We start from the raw sequence: 15,608 nt of genomic DNA on the forward strand, positions 1-15,608 counted from the left end.
ATTTTCAGATTTACCGATGTTTCGAAAACAGATATGACGCCATCTTGAAATCGGAATGTTCCATATAGAGGCTACAGCAAATCTAAATTCTGCAATATCTTAACGTGCAATGCTTCCTCGAATTCCTGCTGTATATAGAGGATTTCTAACAATTATTCTCGTTTTCGTCATTATTTTTATGCTTTTAATGCAAGGAGATCGACCCGATATCGTTCGCCTAAGACGCCTTCAACTTCAGAGAGAGGTTCAAGGTCGCGTTCAATTAACAGACAACACAGGACAAGAAAAATCTTCATTTACACCACTACGAACTACGCACATAACAACAACAGCACATAATGTACAAAAAAGTAAACAAATGAATTTCGTCAATCCGCATAATTTCAAGTACTTAAAAAATCCGGTGAACATGTGCGTCGGAAAGGACATTTACATGATTATCTACGTCCATTCGTCGCCAGGTTATTTTCAAAAGAGAGAAGCCATAAGAAATACGTGGGGCAACAAACATTTGTTGGAACAGTATAAAGCTAAGATAGTTTTTGTGATGGGTATAGTTGAAAATGAGAAGGTGATGCAGAAATTGGAACTGGAAAATGCTCACTATGGTGATATCGTTCAAGAAGATTTTTTAGACTCGTACCGAAATTTGACGTTCAAAGGAATAGCGGCTCTACGATGGATTTCATCCTATTGCAATAATAGTGTTTATACGTTGAAGACTGATGACGACATTCTAGTCAACATTTTCAAGCTTCACAAACATTTAAATGAAGTTGTTCAACAACAGATAGGACACAAGGATCTACTTTTGTGCAATCAGTGGCTACGCATGGCGGTGCTACGAGATAAAAATAGCAAGTGGTACATTCCAAAGGAAGAATTTGCGCCCGATTACTTTCCGCCATATTGTTCTGGGTCGGCATTCGTTTTAAGCACAGACATGACAGGGCGTATGTTCAATGCCTCTCTGTACGAGAAATTTTTCTGGGTAGACGACTACTATATTACTGGAATTCTGCCTAGTCACATCAAAATCAAACAGAAACGATTGAACGAAGCTTACATACTCAATACCAATTTAGTTTATGACAGATTAGTGAACGATACCCAAAACAAATTGATATTTTTTCACGTTAATAAGCTCAACAAAATATTTTCCATGTGGAGATTAATCAAACAGAGACTAAAAGTAAAGTTACCAGTCCAGGTAGATTTTACATGGTCGCCAAATGTTACTTCGGTTTAGTAATCTAAATCATATTTAAAAAATACCTTGGTTGTACAGCTTGGTTGCTTATTGGAAAATATTGTCGGGTTTATGATAATTAGCAGGAATTCTAAACTTATTGCGTAATCATTTGTTTTTAGCCACAACATAGTGAATTGTTTACATATTGAAACTTTTTTTATAGTTTGTAAGCCCAAAAAGGGGGAAAAATATTGTTATGATGTTGCAATGAATCCTGATACGAAAAACTTTACATATTTAAGAGCTCGGTACAAGTACATGTCAACTGGAACTAGAGCGTGTAACCTCAAAGGCCGGAAAAAATACGGGTATTTTTTTTCTTTGGCTAAGGTTTACTTTGTTTTAAATTTTGAATAAATTATACTCTATTTGTTAGAATTGCACTTGAAGTGTAAGTTCTTGTAAGAATCGGGCAAACTGGGAAGAATCAGAAACATTTATGTCAAAACCCCACCGGTCTGACAATATGATTTTACTTGAGGGTGCTATCTCTATTTGAAATACCATTGTTTTGATCTCTGGCAGTAGCATTGAATTTGCTATGAAGTTTTTCAATGGGATATTAGAAAAATGAGGGTTTTTTTTTTACAATTATCTGCCTTTGAAATGTTTCATTTTCCAGTGCATTTCAATGAAATTATTGCTCAGTTTACCAACATGATATGGAAAATCTTGTCTTTTTTACCTGAATCTGATTTTCAAAATCAGAATCTGTTTTTTTTTCATACCATGTTTCATCTACTGCCTGATTCTTACAGACACTGACACTTAAAACCTATAGTATCTTGTTATTTTTAATACCACAAAATATCTCAAGGAAAGGTATATCGTCCTTAAGTTACTAAGGTGCTAACAGAATTAGGGGTTGAAGATAGTACATTCATACTTAGTGCAATACAGTGTATATTGACACTCGTTAGGGGATGATTTATACGCACTATCTCCTATATTTCAATGATACAAATCGTAGATAAGTTTATTTTTCTTCTTGGGGTACCAATTTTCATGGTTATCTAACTAAATATTTTTTAACGTTTTTTTTTCTTTAATTATTTAAAATGATAAAAAATGATGACTTCTTGTTTCGAGTATTAGAATGTAGGGTTTTAACTTCAAATTAAAATAAATTGATAGGAACGATTTTTTTCTCATCCATTTGATACCGATATTTTTTTTATTAGTTTATCCGGCGTGTCTTTTTTTCTAATCTTGAAATTATACGCAATACATCATTTGATCAACACCATTACTTATACAAGCAAATTTCCTTTTTTATCTTTGGTCTACGGGTTAACCATGCATGCAGGCAAGCGAACAACATTGTATTTCTTTTTCATATCATCGTCCATCTTATTTTTTCTCGCTTTTGTGCCAAGTTCAAGGTGTACAATGAATTATTTTGGTATTTGAAATGGTTTTTTTTTCAGAATTTCCGTTGCAGGTGTATGTCTTTGACCTTTTTTATTTTGTTGTGTACAAGGTTATCAATTTGTCATGTCGTTCACACTGTACCTTGCTCTGTATTTCCTACTTCGCCCTCATGGTCTGTAGAAACTTTGGAATTTCGTATCACAATGGTGAAACTGCGAATAGACAATTTGCTTATCCTACAATAACTCGCGCAGATAGTATGTACAGTTTTATCATTTTTAGTCAACAGAAACATTTCTTTTTCATTAGAGCAACCTATATGCCACATTTTAATACCGCTATTAAATGTTGGTGCTTCGGTTCGAATCGGGTATCCTTACATGCAGCTTTTATGATACTGAGAATTGTATAAGCGACTTCATTAGACTAATACACGGACGTTTTGTCTAGTCACCCGTAAACAATATTTGCTTTGATTAATTAAATCTGAATATCAATTGAAATGTGTTCTATGACTAAGATAGTATTTTATATACTTTTTGAAAGTGAAAGGGTCAGTACAGGCCTTTTTGATTGCCTGATTATCTAGAACAAAAATGTTAATATCTAGAATATTTTGGGAATGTATAAAGTGCAGTGTGCATGTACCAAGAAATCGATTCTTTAATCACTTCATCTTTTGAAAGTGCATTTTCCCGAACAATTGTATTAACCGATTTAATACTTAAATTAACGAATTGTGATTGCATGATTTGTCATCAAAGCGCAGTATCAATTACTTCCATCGAGTCCGTCATTAGGGAGGGGACGATTTCATCATAGCATTTTAAACTACCGCCCTGAATTATTTAAGTTCCCAGCCAATATCATTTACATTCAATAAAGAATTGCTCATAAAACACGCCCAATTGCATTTACGGCTATAAAACTATAATAAACTTTTAAAGCAATAATTGTTGTCAAATATCCAATAAATATTTTGTTGATGGCCATTTTTTGAGCATTGTTCGACGTAACCCGGACCAATAATCATAAGAAAAATTGTTTTTCAGGGCCATAGCATGACGGTCCGGGGGTCGACGAATCAAACGGTCGTTAAAACGAGCTTAGATTTGGTTAAGGACTATTTCAGAAGAAAAAGAAATATCGAAATAATCTTCTTTTGGTTATTGCATTAAATTTGGATTTGAGAATTAACTGCAAGTCTCTGACAGTATCAGGCATATTCTTCAATTTGGCATGGACAAGGTACCATGAACCGTCAAAACTAGATTTTTTTGTTATTTGAGTTATGGATTTAATTAATACACTTTGAAGTGATAGTTGGATCAGTCTAAATACATAGTTTTTGTACATTCTATATTGAATTTTCCAAACTTGTATCTTTAATAATTGCGGTCATTTTACTAAGGCAAAAGCGATGTGTGATGATCTATCGTCAGATCGACCGGTTTATCATTTTGTTCCCAAATTTCCCTGATTCTCACGAAGTTTTGAAAAATCTGCCATATCAGCTACAACTTATGAAGTTATGAAATACTATTAGAAAAGAAAGAGAAGCGGGCTTTGACCGCCCCCTCCCCCTTGATGTGAAAAATATTGTTATTTTCGTGCGGAAGTTTTGTAAGAACAAGCTAATGGTAGCCCATCCACCTTTATATAAATTTTGGATCCGCCCATACATGAGTACTCTGTAGGCCTGCTGGTAGTAAGGGTAAAGAGAAATCGCCCTCGGTCATAATTTGATATTGAAAATCATATTAATCCATTTCTGATAAGAACATACTCGGTTTTTTTTTTTTTTTTTTTAGTTTTGATTTTGTTTGTTTGTTTTTGTTATTATTATTATCATCAAAACACATGTGTGCGATATGAGGTTTTAATTTGTGAGGAACAATGTATGGTTTGTGTGCTTTATTTCTGGGATTGATTTACAAATTTGATGCATTTATCTATTTAGGTATGTCGATTTGTTGAATCTTGTTTGAAGTTAACTTTATCGACTAAATCCGCGAAAAAAAAAATCAACATATCATGCACAGATGACTATATGGCGTGTTTACAACAGACACCTAGTTATGTTAAGTTCAAATAGAGCTGATATGTATTAGTTTCTACATGCATTACAGCAACCAGATTTTTTAGTTTGAATGTATGTGTGTAGTTAACTTGGTGCATGTTTGAATTTTCAACGAAACTCGTCCAGTATTATTGCATTTTATGTACCGCATACGAAAGTAGTCAAGACAGACATAGTCTTGGTTTGTGTGTCTTTTCGATTGTTCACACTTATATCAGGTTTAGCTCAGTCAACACTTTAAAGATGTCATTAAGTCAAATTATTTTCTTCTCAAACGTTTTATCGATGCTCTGCAGTCCAAAAGGTAATGCAGAAAAAAGTATATTGTTACGGGAGCAACCATTTGATATTAAGAGACATGGACTAAAGTGTTTAAGTTCGTAGTAAAGTAAAAGCACGACGAGTGTTTGGTCTTATAACAAAACAAAAAAAAACAAACTTAAAGGCAAATTACAAGAAAATGAAACAACAACAAAAAAGAATATAGACATGATTATAGCTCCACATATAAGAAAAAACAAAACAAATGGTTTCTCCTTATTTTTGGTTTCCGAATCTTAGTCTGTCGTATTTTACGAGTAAATTGTTGCATTACTGAATTGGTCCATTGAAATTGACACCCCTCCTTTACAACAATTGGTGAACGAAAATTTTGTGAATTTTACCACCGAATTTTTTTTATATGATACATAGTGTAAAATGTGGTGGTTTTTCGCCTGCTCGTGTAAATGAATACACAAAGATGTGGTATATTTCCAATATGCCGTGTTATATTATCAATAATTTATCACCAGTTTGAAATAAAGCACAATTTCATTCATCTAAATGGTGTTTTAACAGAATTAAAATATATAATGAATAAATTATTCATAAAGAGCTTGTAGATGCTGTAGAGTACTAAATGGAAAATAGACAGATTTACTACATACTTTTTATTCTGTGATCTCTTATTCTCTAATGAATTCCATGGATATTGATATCGTTTTAAATTGTTGTTTATTAGAAATAAAGAAAAAAACAGTTGTTAGTTATGCCTTTGAATTTTATTTGTTACTCTGCATGAACAAAAGTAGATAATTAATACACTTTCTTGAAAATAGTAGTTAGTTTGGAATTAAAAGTGTCAGCCGAGAAAATGAATATTAACAGAGATAATGAAAAATCCCACTACTCAGTCAAGCGAGACCGATTGAAAATACAAGTTAAGTACTACATCTTGGTCGTGAATGGAGAACGTCAAGGATCGTGAACCACTAATTAGGAGCTTTTTCAGTTCATTTGATTATCTTTCAATCATAACTGAAAAACTCGGATTTTTTACAAACAAAGGGTGTCTGCCAAAACGATCACCATTTACAAATGGATATGATGTAATGTTTCATTGGATTTTAAAAACAGTTTGTTATAAAATACAAAATGCAACGCTTCGCCCTTTATCATGAAAATGAATATATTAATTATTTTATTAAGATTTCTACAATTTTGCTCAATTTAGCAGGCAGTTAAAGATTAACGAACTATTTCTTACTGAGAAATAACCTTTAAGATGTTATATCTAATTTAATTTTTATTTTGATAAACTGTATAAAAATGGACGAATATTCCTACAATGATCGTGAACAAGGCGGTTAAGGATTTCTTTCCTCGTGAACCATTTACTTGATTTAGTGTGCAACTACAAAAAGTACTTTGGCTTTTGTTTAATTTAGTTCAAACACATTTTATTGTCAGTAGAACTGCAGCAATATATATGATCAATCACATGTAGAAGGACTTAAAGCTCCTTCTTTACTATATATATAACACAAATTACATTACAACATATATTATTATTCATATTTACATATATATACTTAACAGTTCACATGTTTTTCCCCTAATGTAGTAGGGAACATATTACTATCATTATTATTATTATTATTATTATTATTATTATTATTATTATTATTATTAATGATGTTATTTAGTCTAAAGTGGGTGTTAGTCAATAAAAGGTAGAAGAGAACAGAATTATCAGCTGAAACATCAAATATTTTTATAACCGATCTTTTCACGTTCATTTCTCTCGCTTGACAGTGAGACAGGAGACCAAGATTTCTGATAAGTAGGTTCTCCATGAGTTTCATATAACCTTGTTTGGTACATGTGAGTTTGTTGAAATTGAATTGCTTGCACTATCCCATAGATTATGAATCAATTCTTAAATTTTGGACAGGAATCCATTAAAATTTACATAATAAGTAATGTTTATAAGTTTTGAACAGCTTTTTTTAAATAACATGATATGGCCCAGTTTACACCTTCTCTAAACGTCTTCCGAGGCTAAATATTCCTTAAATGAATATGAAATGTTCACGAGAAACGTCACCAATAATGAACACCAAAAAAAAAAAAAAAGATAGATGAGCTCCCATCAACCCACAAATTAAGCTCCTTCTTGTTTTATGCGTCGATAATTTTTTTTGCAAATACAGTGAAACCTGCTAAAATCAAAACCCTATTTGGACTTAAAAACTGGTTCGGTTAAGACTGGTGTCCGGTTTACCAAGGTTTAAAATATATTTAAACTGATAAAAAAGGACTTAAAAATTGTCTGGTTTAGACATGTCTTCGGATTGTTCATAGTTACATTTAGACAGGTTTTCCTGTATATATATTTAGATTCTTACAGAAAAAAACAACACATATCTGAATCTACATCACCGTCCTATCAAAATTTGAGTCAGCATATACATACACAATACATGTATGTTGCCAGAAAGTATCAAATTTATTAGGCAGTGAGAGCGCAAGGGTTCCCAACTTAATCTGACTGTTTCGGGGCGAGTAAAAATAAATACGTTTTCGGCATTTTTATCCTGCAACCACATTTTCTGAATAAAACCAAAATATTTGATTATTTTGTCGGCAATCTTTTAAGCGCAGCAGTCGTGCACCAGTAAACTTGTTTCCTGTTTCTTGTTTTTAACGTTGCTCATAACTGAAAAGGTTACCAGTAGACGTTATTATGCAGTGACGGAATAAAGCTTTGCGTTATTCGACACTCTTTATTTGTATTCGAAGGACAAATTTAAAAAATTAGCATATATTGAAAGAATAATCAAGGCAAACAAAATTCGAGTGGTAATCAAAAGATACATTCCATAGGATAACGAATATACCGGGAAAACTGACACATTCAACAAAGAACATTAAAAAAAAAAACAAAATAATACGCAAACAGATTAGCAACACGTATTCCACTACAAAAATAGGAGTAGGGGTCAGGAACAATAATAGTGTAAGCGTCCACTGCTTTTCTAGAATATTATTCAAAAAAGTTTCATGTCCGATGTGGACTAAAAAGAAAGGAAATCTATGGGTGCAGATGGATGCATCATAACGATTCACAAGTTCATAATGACGACCATAAAACTTTAATCTGGTAGCACCATAACCCTATCTGAAGCCTACTTATAAGAAGCCTAGCACGATACAAAAAGTCCTCGTTTCGGCGAGCTCTGGCATAATGTATAACTTGTGACATGAATATTCCATACGAAGGTGCTGAAGGAATGTAGCCACAGATGACAGGAAAGTTGACAATATAGAATGAAAAGTCATCGCGTTTGTCGTGTAGTTTGATCTCGAATTTTACAAATAGTACTTATGATAACATCTGTCGCAAGTCAAAACAAAAATGAAATTTGTACCAGAGTGCACTTTCAAAATACAGCATGGAAGCGTAATTATCTCATGGAATGGAAAAGGTAGTAACTCTTATTAGCTGTGCATCCATCTGCCTTCACTTTTCTTTTCAATCCAAGTTCCTGAATTACTTCTGATTTTTAGTGTGTTTTCTTTCGGTTCTTGCAATGCTGCTTGTTGTTATCTCGTCATCGTCTTAGTCAAATGACTAAATAAATATTTTTGAAAAATAAACACCGAAAATTAACCGAAAAGTATGAGTTTTTTTCGATCACGCGACTCTTCGGACAGTTTAAGTTTTTAAAAGTTTATTTCAGCTGAATGTCAGACTTTTCGTCAGTGTGATTCTCTATAGATGTATAATGTACATATGGAGCAAAATAGCTAAATTTCACAAAAATCGTACTACCACGACTGAAGTGAAACTAAACAAGAAAAAAGAATTAAAAAAAACAAGATTGTTAATCTAAAAAAAAAATAAATAAATAACAAATTCGTTTTTGCCACCAGGAAGATTGTCATGCTGTCACTCAAATGCTTCGTGTAACGGGAGATATTTTGTCTTCCTCTTATTAAGCTTTCGAAATTTTGGAAAGTATTCAAGTAATAAAATGACGAGTCTTCGGATTTCAATACGTTCTATATTGGAAATTCCGGTATGGAAAACGAAACTAGAACGACTTTCAAACCCTATTGACGAAGAAGATACAAGGACCCCAGTTTCTGATTTGGATTGCACGTAGCATCTAGAAAGAGTTTCGGATCGAACCCCTGACGCCGTTCAACACTTGTGTTATCAAATGAAATAGACACAAACGGATACAAACCAATTTGAATGGGCGGATATATAGTTACAAAAATAATAGAAAAAGGAAATATAGATAGGGCATACTTCCTAGTTTACATAATTTAACGTTTATTTTTCTACGGGAAATTCAACATAGTATCATCTGCTTTATAGTCTTGTTCTATTTTACAATGTCAGTGGTATATACTCTTGAATCTTGACCGTTTTTCCGGGTGCGTAAGCTGAAAAATTGAATAGTTTTTTTATACAATATATTTTTCAAAGCAAATTTGGTGTATATGTCACGTTTAACGCCATGGCTAACGGCTTTTTGCATTGGGTATGGATAAATACACACCCCCCCAAAAAAAATAGAATAAATAGAATAAAAATCCATCAGTGTGGTAAAGAATGAAAAGTAGCCGCTGCCATCAATTTTCGTTTTCGAGTTCAAGAGTCAACGTACATTGGATTCGATCAGAAGCCCAGTCAAACCGAAGATTTCCTTATATTACAAGTACTTCGTGGTGATAAGACATTTTCCCTGTCATCACAAAATAAAACGTTCAAAGGGTTGAAAGGCTAAACGTTGGCGAACACTCAATGAAATCTGATAAAGTACTATACGACAGGTTAATAATTTCTTCGCATAAATTCAAACGTTTGCCTTCCTAGATATCTACAATTCGAAATGATACCTAATTTAAAGCATGTCATCCTTTGGATTTCTCTGTTTAATGTAATACATGGGATATCTCCAGAAGAATCAAGCTTATTTGAAACTGTGTTGAGTGACATAAAAATTCTTAACGAAAAGGTCAAATCTTTAGAAAACATCGTTGATGGCCAAAACGGAATGATCGCGGAACTCCGATTGACTGTGTCAAAACAAAACGCTTGGATAGCAGATCTTGAACGCACTAACACGCGACAAAATGCCCAAATAGCCGACCTTGAAACTGCATACAGTGGACAAAACACCAACAACAGGAACGCAAAGCTGGAACCAAAGTTCAACGGGTTGGTGTCCATGGGAACGGCAAAAGCTCATGTTGTTGACAGAAGTGTAACTGAAACTGATACTGAGCGGATAGAAGCACATGACCTTGATCTCGAAGATCATCAAAGAACTCAGGCAGTGCATTCATCAATTAGAAAAGGTCAGTATAAGTGGCGGATCCGGTGGTTTGCACCTCCCTTTTTGTTGATTTTGTTCACAATTTTAGCAAAACTGAGCTAATTACAGCCTGGAGCCCCTTTTCGTTAAGTTTCTGAATAGGACCCTCCTTTTTAATAAATTTCTGGATTTATCCCCTTGGTAATCTATCTGTTCCGAAAAACAAAGTTACATACATCAATTGATCACTTTGTTACCTTCATGGCCAAATAGTTCCTTGCTTTCCAAGACCAAAAAGTGATAATTTTAGAACGGACGAACAAAACTTTAATCATCCTCTCTTATTTTAATAGTTTTGTGCCTGCTACACTTTTGAATGGTTTAGATAAGACATCAAGGATTCTACATATCTGAACCAGTTAAAAAGAAACTTGGCGAAAACTTTTATACCACCAAAGCCTCATGATATTTTAATTATGGTAAAAGGAAAAGTAACATGGATTATCATTGTCAATTGAGAAATGAAACCAGCAACTTCAATTCACAATCATTTCATAATTTTATTATTGATGACTTTTCCTATCTAAGATGTTCGGCCAAATGTGAAGACAATCATCATTTTTTTCTGACACAGTCGGTACTTGGTTAGCTTTGACATCCGTGACATCCATGGTGCTTAACCATGGCAACCTAACAGTTGTAGAGCCCCGTGTAGGTCCGGGTGTCAATGAATAGGCCTGCAGCAGCACTAAGCTTGTCGTAAAAGGCGACTACATAGTGCTCAGAACACTAGCCGAGGGCTAGGGCTCTCTGCCACAGAGCAACTGAGTTGTGTGCCCCAGGTGGTGGAATGGGGTACCCCTGACGTGTGACATGCTGGGGTTGTCAGGCTGCAATACGGAAAACCTGACCGCAAACCATAGTGGTGCACCGTGTTGGGAAAGATGCCACGTTCCTCGCACGTTAAAGAACATTGCTGTTGTATTCGATAGGAGAAGGAACCTTTGCGCTCCATCACAGGAGGCTAAATTGTCCGACCCTACCCATTCCTCCAATTTTCTAGTGGCAATCAAAATTTGTCGATCCTATTGTTCTTGTGTTCCATCCCTTTTTCATTTCATCATCATCATCATTACCATCATTTCATGTTCATTTTATCATCCATTTCATGTTCATCGCCTGAATATAGCTGAAATATTGCTCCTCGGGCGTTAAACCCCAATAATCAATCAATGAATCGAACAGTTGTAGCGTGATAGTAAAAGTAAACTGTGAAGCTCCATTGGGGGCATTGATGTGTGAATATTTTAAATCACTTTAATATAATGAAAATTCTTTATATATTGAATATTTAGAAATAGTTAACTTGTTGAACAAATAAAATAAGTGAAATACGAAACATAGCACAGTGATCACACAGCTCACCAAATAAGATCTTAATCAGTTTTGAGTATTAACAAAGCGATAATTTGCGTCGGCTATCATATTCAAAGAAAGTACTTGTTTTTAATTGTCATACTTATGATGATATCAGATTGGTATTATTTGAAAGAGTAATTAAGGGAACCAAGATTCTAGCGGAAATCAAAAGAATGTAATCCAGGCACAAAGACCAGACATGGAAAACAGACACACACAACAAAGAACATAGAATAACTAAAGTCACACATACAAGGTAACAAAAGCAAATGATCAACTCGGACTCCACTAAAAACTGGAAGCATGGACCAAATGCACCGGTAGGGTAAGTGTCCTCTTCTTTTCTAGAAACACCCGCCGAGTTGCTCATAAAAAGTCAAGTCCGAGGTAGACAGACAATCATAACAAAGAAAATAAAGTAACTAATGTAACTAATGTAGGAGTAATCAAGGGAACCAAGGTTATAGCGGTAATCAAAAGGATGTATTACAGGGACAAAGACCAGACATGGAAAACATACATACATAACAAAGAACATTAAGTAACTAAAATCATACATACAAAGTAACAAAAGTGAACGAGCAACTCAATCTTATTATGATATCTTAGTTTCTTCTTTTCTACTTGTTCTTATATTTCCAGTTTTATGTGTAAAATTGAGTTGTATAAGGCTTCTCTTCATTTTTTTCAATTTTTTTTTTTTGGGGGGATGACTTCAATGCAAAATGTAGACAACCTTAAGTTTTCTTTCTTCCCTTATTTAGTCTTATATTCCCCCAAACCCTCCCTCCCTTTTTGTTATAAAAATTGAACTACACATATGTTATTTGCATAGTCGTCAGTTTTACTCCATTTTAATACGTTAAGATATGCATTTCAGTGAAAACATTGTGCTGTTTTTAGTCAAGCTTTGTGTGCTCGAATTAAAATAATGTTTTTTTTTTTTATAACCGGAGTTCTTCCTTTTCTTTTCACTTTTCAATTATGATTGTGCTTAACTTCAACTCAATTTCTTTGATAGCACACATTTTTCAAAGTCATTTTTTTTCTTCTTCTTAAGATAACACTTGTATTATAATTCTGGTACTTAAAATTATTGACTTTCACCCTGTCATCTATTGCACAAGTAATTTACTATACATTATATATGCATAATAATAAATGCATTGTATGTCTTTGTCACCGGAAGAGGCCTCACATAGGATTTGCCTGCTGCCTAATCCTTTTCACTTTGTGTTGATTAAAATATGGTTAAAACTAACAATACTTGTATTGTATTGACGGAGACTGACACACATGTATCGCTTATACATTGTATTAGCATTGAAAAGTTGCAAAATAACCGTATGTCGATTGTTCTTTCAAAATCGTGCTATAATTGTTCTTATTCTTTTAAGTGACAAAATCATATACATGTACACAGTTTGCATCTAGTTACGCTAATCGTCGAAATGATTTTAATTACTATTTTTGTTCATTTTCAGAGCGACTGCTCAATGACATCCAGAATTTTCCTACGAGCAACCCAGATGGGATTATAGCATTCTATGCAATTATGTCCGCTTCGGAAAAATCGCCTAGCACCCATCACACTCTCGTATTCGACGTGGCAAAAACCAACGTAGGAAACGGATATAACCATTTTACCGGAGTTTTCACGGCACCCCGGGACGGCATTTATGTCTTCGTTTGGGTGATTCGCATGCATGTTGCTGAACATTCGACGGAACTTATGATTGATAGTGATGTGTACGGCGCTACGTTTCTTCGTGCTAAAAGCAATGATGATGGTTCAGTTAGCGGAACTGTCGTTGCGGAAGTTTCCAGTGGCCAATCTGTTTATGTGCGCATTCATTCCACTTATGCCGGAGATGGCGATGTTCTTAGCAATGTACATGGTCAGCCTTCATTTTCTGGTTGGCTTCTTCGTTGAAACGTGTAGATATCAACATTGAATAAATAAAATGCATTACTACAATGAATTTCTATGATAAACGCCATACTAATTAACATAAAATATTCGTGGTCCACATTATAGAACATTAAAAGAAACAGCATTAAATATCAACAGAGTGGCATCACTGGCGTTCCATAAGTCGAATAAACGTGTGAATTTAGCCAATTCAGTTACCCCTATATATACTTTGTTGAGGCGTTAATGCCATAGATGTCATGGCGGTTCGAATTCGAGACCCATTGAGGGAAGGACATAAATTCACTTTTCAGCAAGTAGTAGTCATTATAAAATTCAGACACTCCTTAAAGTAGAGGTGATTCATGGTGCAGAAAAAAAAACACCGAACAACTGATTTTTTTAAATATCTTTTTTAATTAATTTAAAGAAAAAAATTAACAAATTAGTTTTTTTACAAGGAAGATTGTCACATTGTACCTCAAATGATTAATACAGCGGCTGATGTTTGTTTCCTCGTTTATTAAGTAGCACTCCAGCTAAGGATCATGCAAAATGTGATTTATGGGTAAAAAGCCTACATATTTTTATTTTTGATATTTTGTCTGAAATGTCATAGAAACAGAAATTAACATGTGGTTTTTCATATAACCTGTGCTCTTAGGAGATAAAAAATATACAGAATGCACTGTAGATTTCAAAATTAAGGGAGATAATTCTATAAATGACAATCAAATGCAATAGAATCTACTGGATTTTCAATGTGGATTATCTCCTAAGAGCAGGCAGATTTGAATGAATTACACATTTCATAGTATAGCCCATAAAATAACCTAATTACAAAAATAAAAATATGTAGCCTTTTTTGGTGTGTATCACATTTTTCAGATTTTGCATGATTTTTACAAAGACAGCTACTTAACATTTCAAAATTATTGGACAGTATTCAAAGCAGTCAGATAAAAGTTTTGGAACGTGATCTGTTCACTTGACTCCCCGGTTTCACGAGAATGAATATTCAAATGTTTGGAAATTTGTTATTAATACAGCGTTTATTTCAGTATTAAAAGCAAAACAAATGCCGATAAAAATGACAAAAGCAATAAATGGAAGATTTGGCAAATACAAAAAATACATGGGCTTCTGTTAAATTTCGTTTAAACATATTTTATTGTTAGTACAGCTGCGGCAATATGATCAAGCACAAGTAGTAGGGCTCCTTGACGCCTTGTTTACTTTATACAAGTACACTGTATATAACACAAATCACATTACACCACATTATTATACATATGTATACTAAACAGTTCACGTGATTATTTTTCCCCAAATGTAGTGGATAACATATTCTACTTCTTCTTAGTATTATTATTAATGATGTTACTTATATATATAAGAGTCTGAAAAATTCCCAACGATGTTAGAACTGTCAAATTGGCGATGCAAATTTTTAGTCGTTCCCTTCGCGGGACTCGTACTCGTATCACTGAGACATCTATGACACTACCGCCTGCACAAAGTCCAGCGCCCTATACCACTCGGCCAGCTAGTCTATAATAAAAATATGGCTTTCGCTGGCCGGGTGATTCCTCCTCGTAGGATTAATCTAGGGCTGTAACTTAGTACACGATGTATGGTAGTACGGGACAGTTCATTTAGACGTTATTATGTAGGATAGAGGATCAAATTAATTAAGCATGTCACAACAAATAAATATTATACAAACGTTTTAGAATGAGACGACTTTATTCGATAGTTCTAACACCGTTGGGAATTTTTCAGACCCTTCTATAAGTTTACGTTATCTTCCTGTGTCAATTTGATCCGATCAATGTGTTAGAAAAGCAATAAACACAAGATTTTGTATTGTAATGCTGCTTTTCGATATCCCAAAAGTAAGCAATAAAATGCAAATCTGTCTTCGGATTTCAATACGTTCTACATTGGAAATTATGCTTACAAAACCTAATGACGAAGAAATAC

At 33.9% G+C, this 15,608-nt stretch overlaps 2 protein-coding genes across 9 annotated transcripts in view; both read left to right on the plus strand.

Annotated features, from left to right (window-relative positions):
* The window catches only part of LOC148628239 (beta-1,3-galactosyltransferase 1-like), a 37,816-nt gene extending 32,086 nt beyond the window's left edge, over window positions 1-5,730 (plus strand). For all 8 annotated transcript variants that reach the window (XM_088585037.1, XM_088585014.1, XM_088584990.1 and 5 more), the window contains exon 2: window positions 9-5,730. In XM_088585037.1, coding sequence (XP_088441163.1) covers window positions 110-1,249 — 1,140 coding nt within the window. In that variant the 5' untranslated portion in view covers window positions 9-109 and the 3' untranslated portion in view covers window positions 1,250-5,730. The remainder of the gene's footprint in view (window positions 1-8) is intronic.
* Window positions 5,731-9,744: 4,014 nt separating this feature from the next.
* LOC148628241 (uncharacterized) lies at window positions 9,745-13,691 on the plus strand. The gene is made up of 2 exons (XM_088585057.1): window positions 9,745-10,337; window positions 13,198-13,691. The coding sequence occupies exons 1-2, from the start codon at window positions 9,869-9,871 to the stop codon at window positions 13,644-13,646; spliced, it is 918 nt and encodes a 305-aa protein (XP_088441183.1). The 5' UTR covers window positions 9,745-9,868; the 3' UTR covers window positions 13,647-13,691.
* Window positions 13,692-15,608: the final 1,917 nt, after the last annotated feature.

Source organism: Perna viridis, chromosome 1 (assembly GCF_037379345.1).
Source record: "Perna viridis isolate PV_CMFRI_1.1 ecotype Kerala chromosome 1, ASM3737934v1, whole genome shotgun sequence".
Lineage (NCBI taxonomy): Eukaryota > Metazoa > Mollusca > Bivalvia > Mytilida > Mytilidae > Perna > Perna viridis.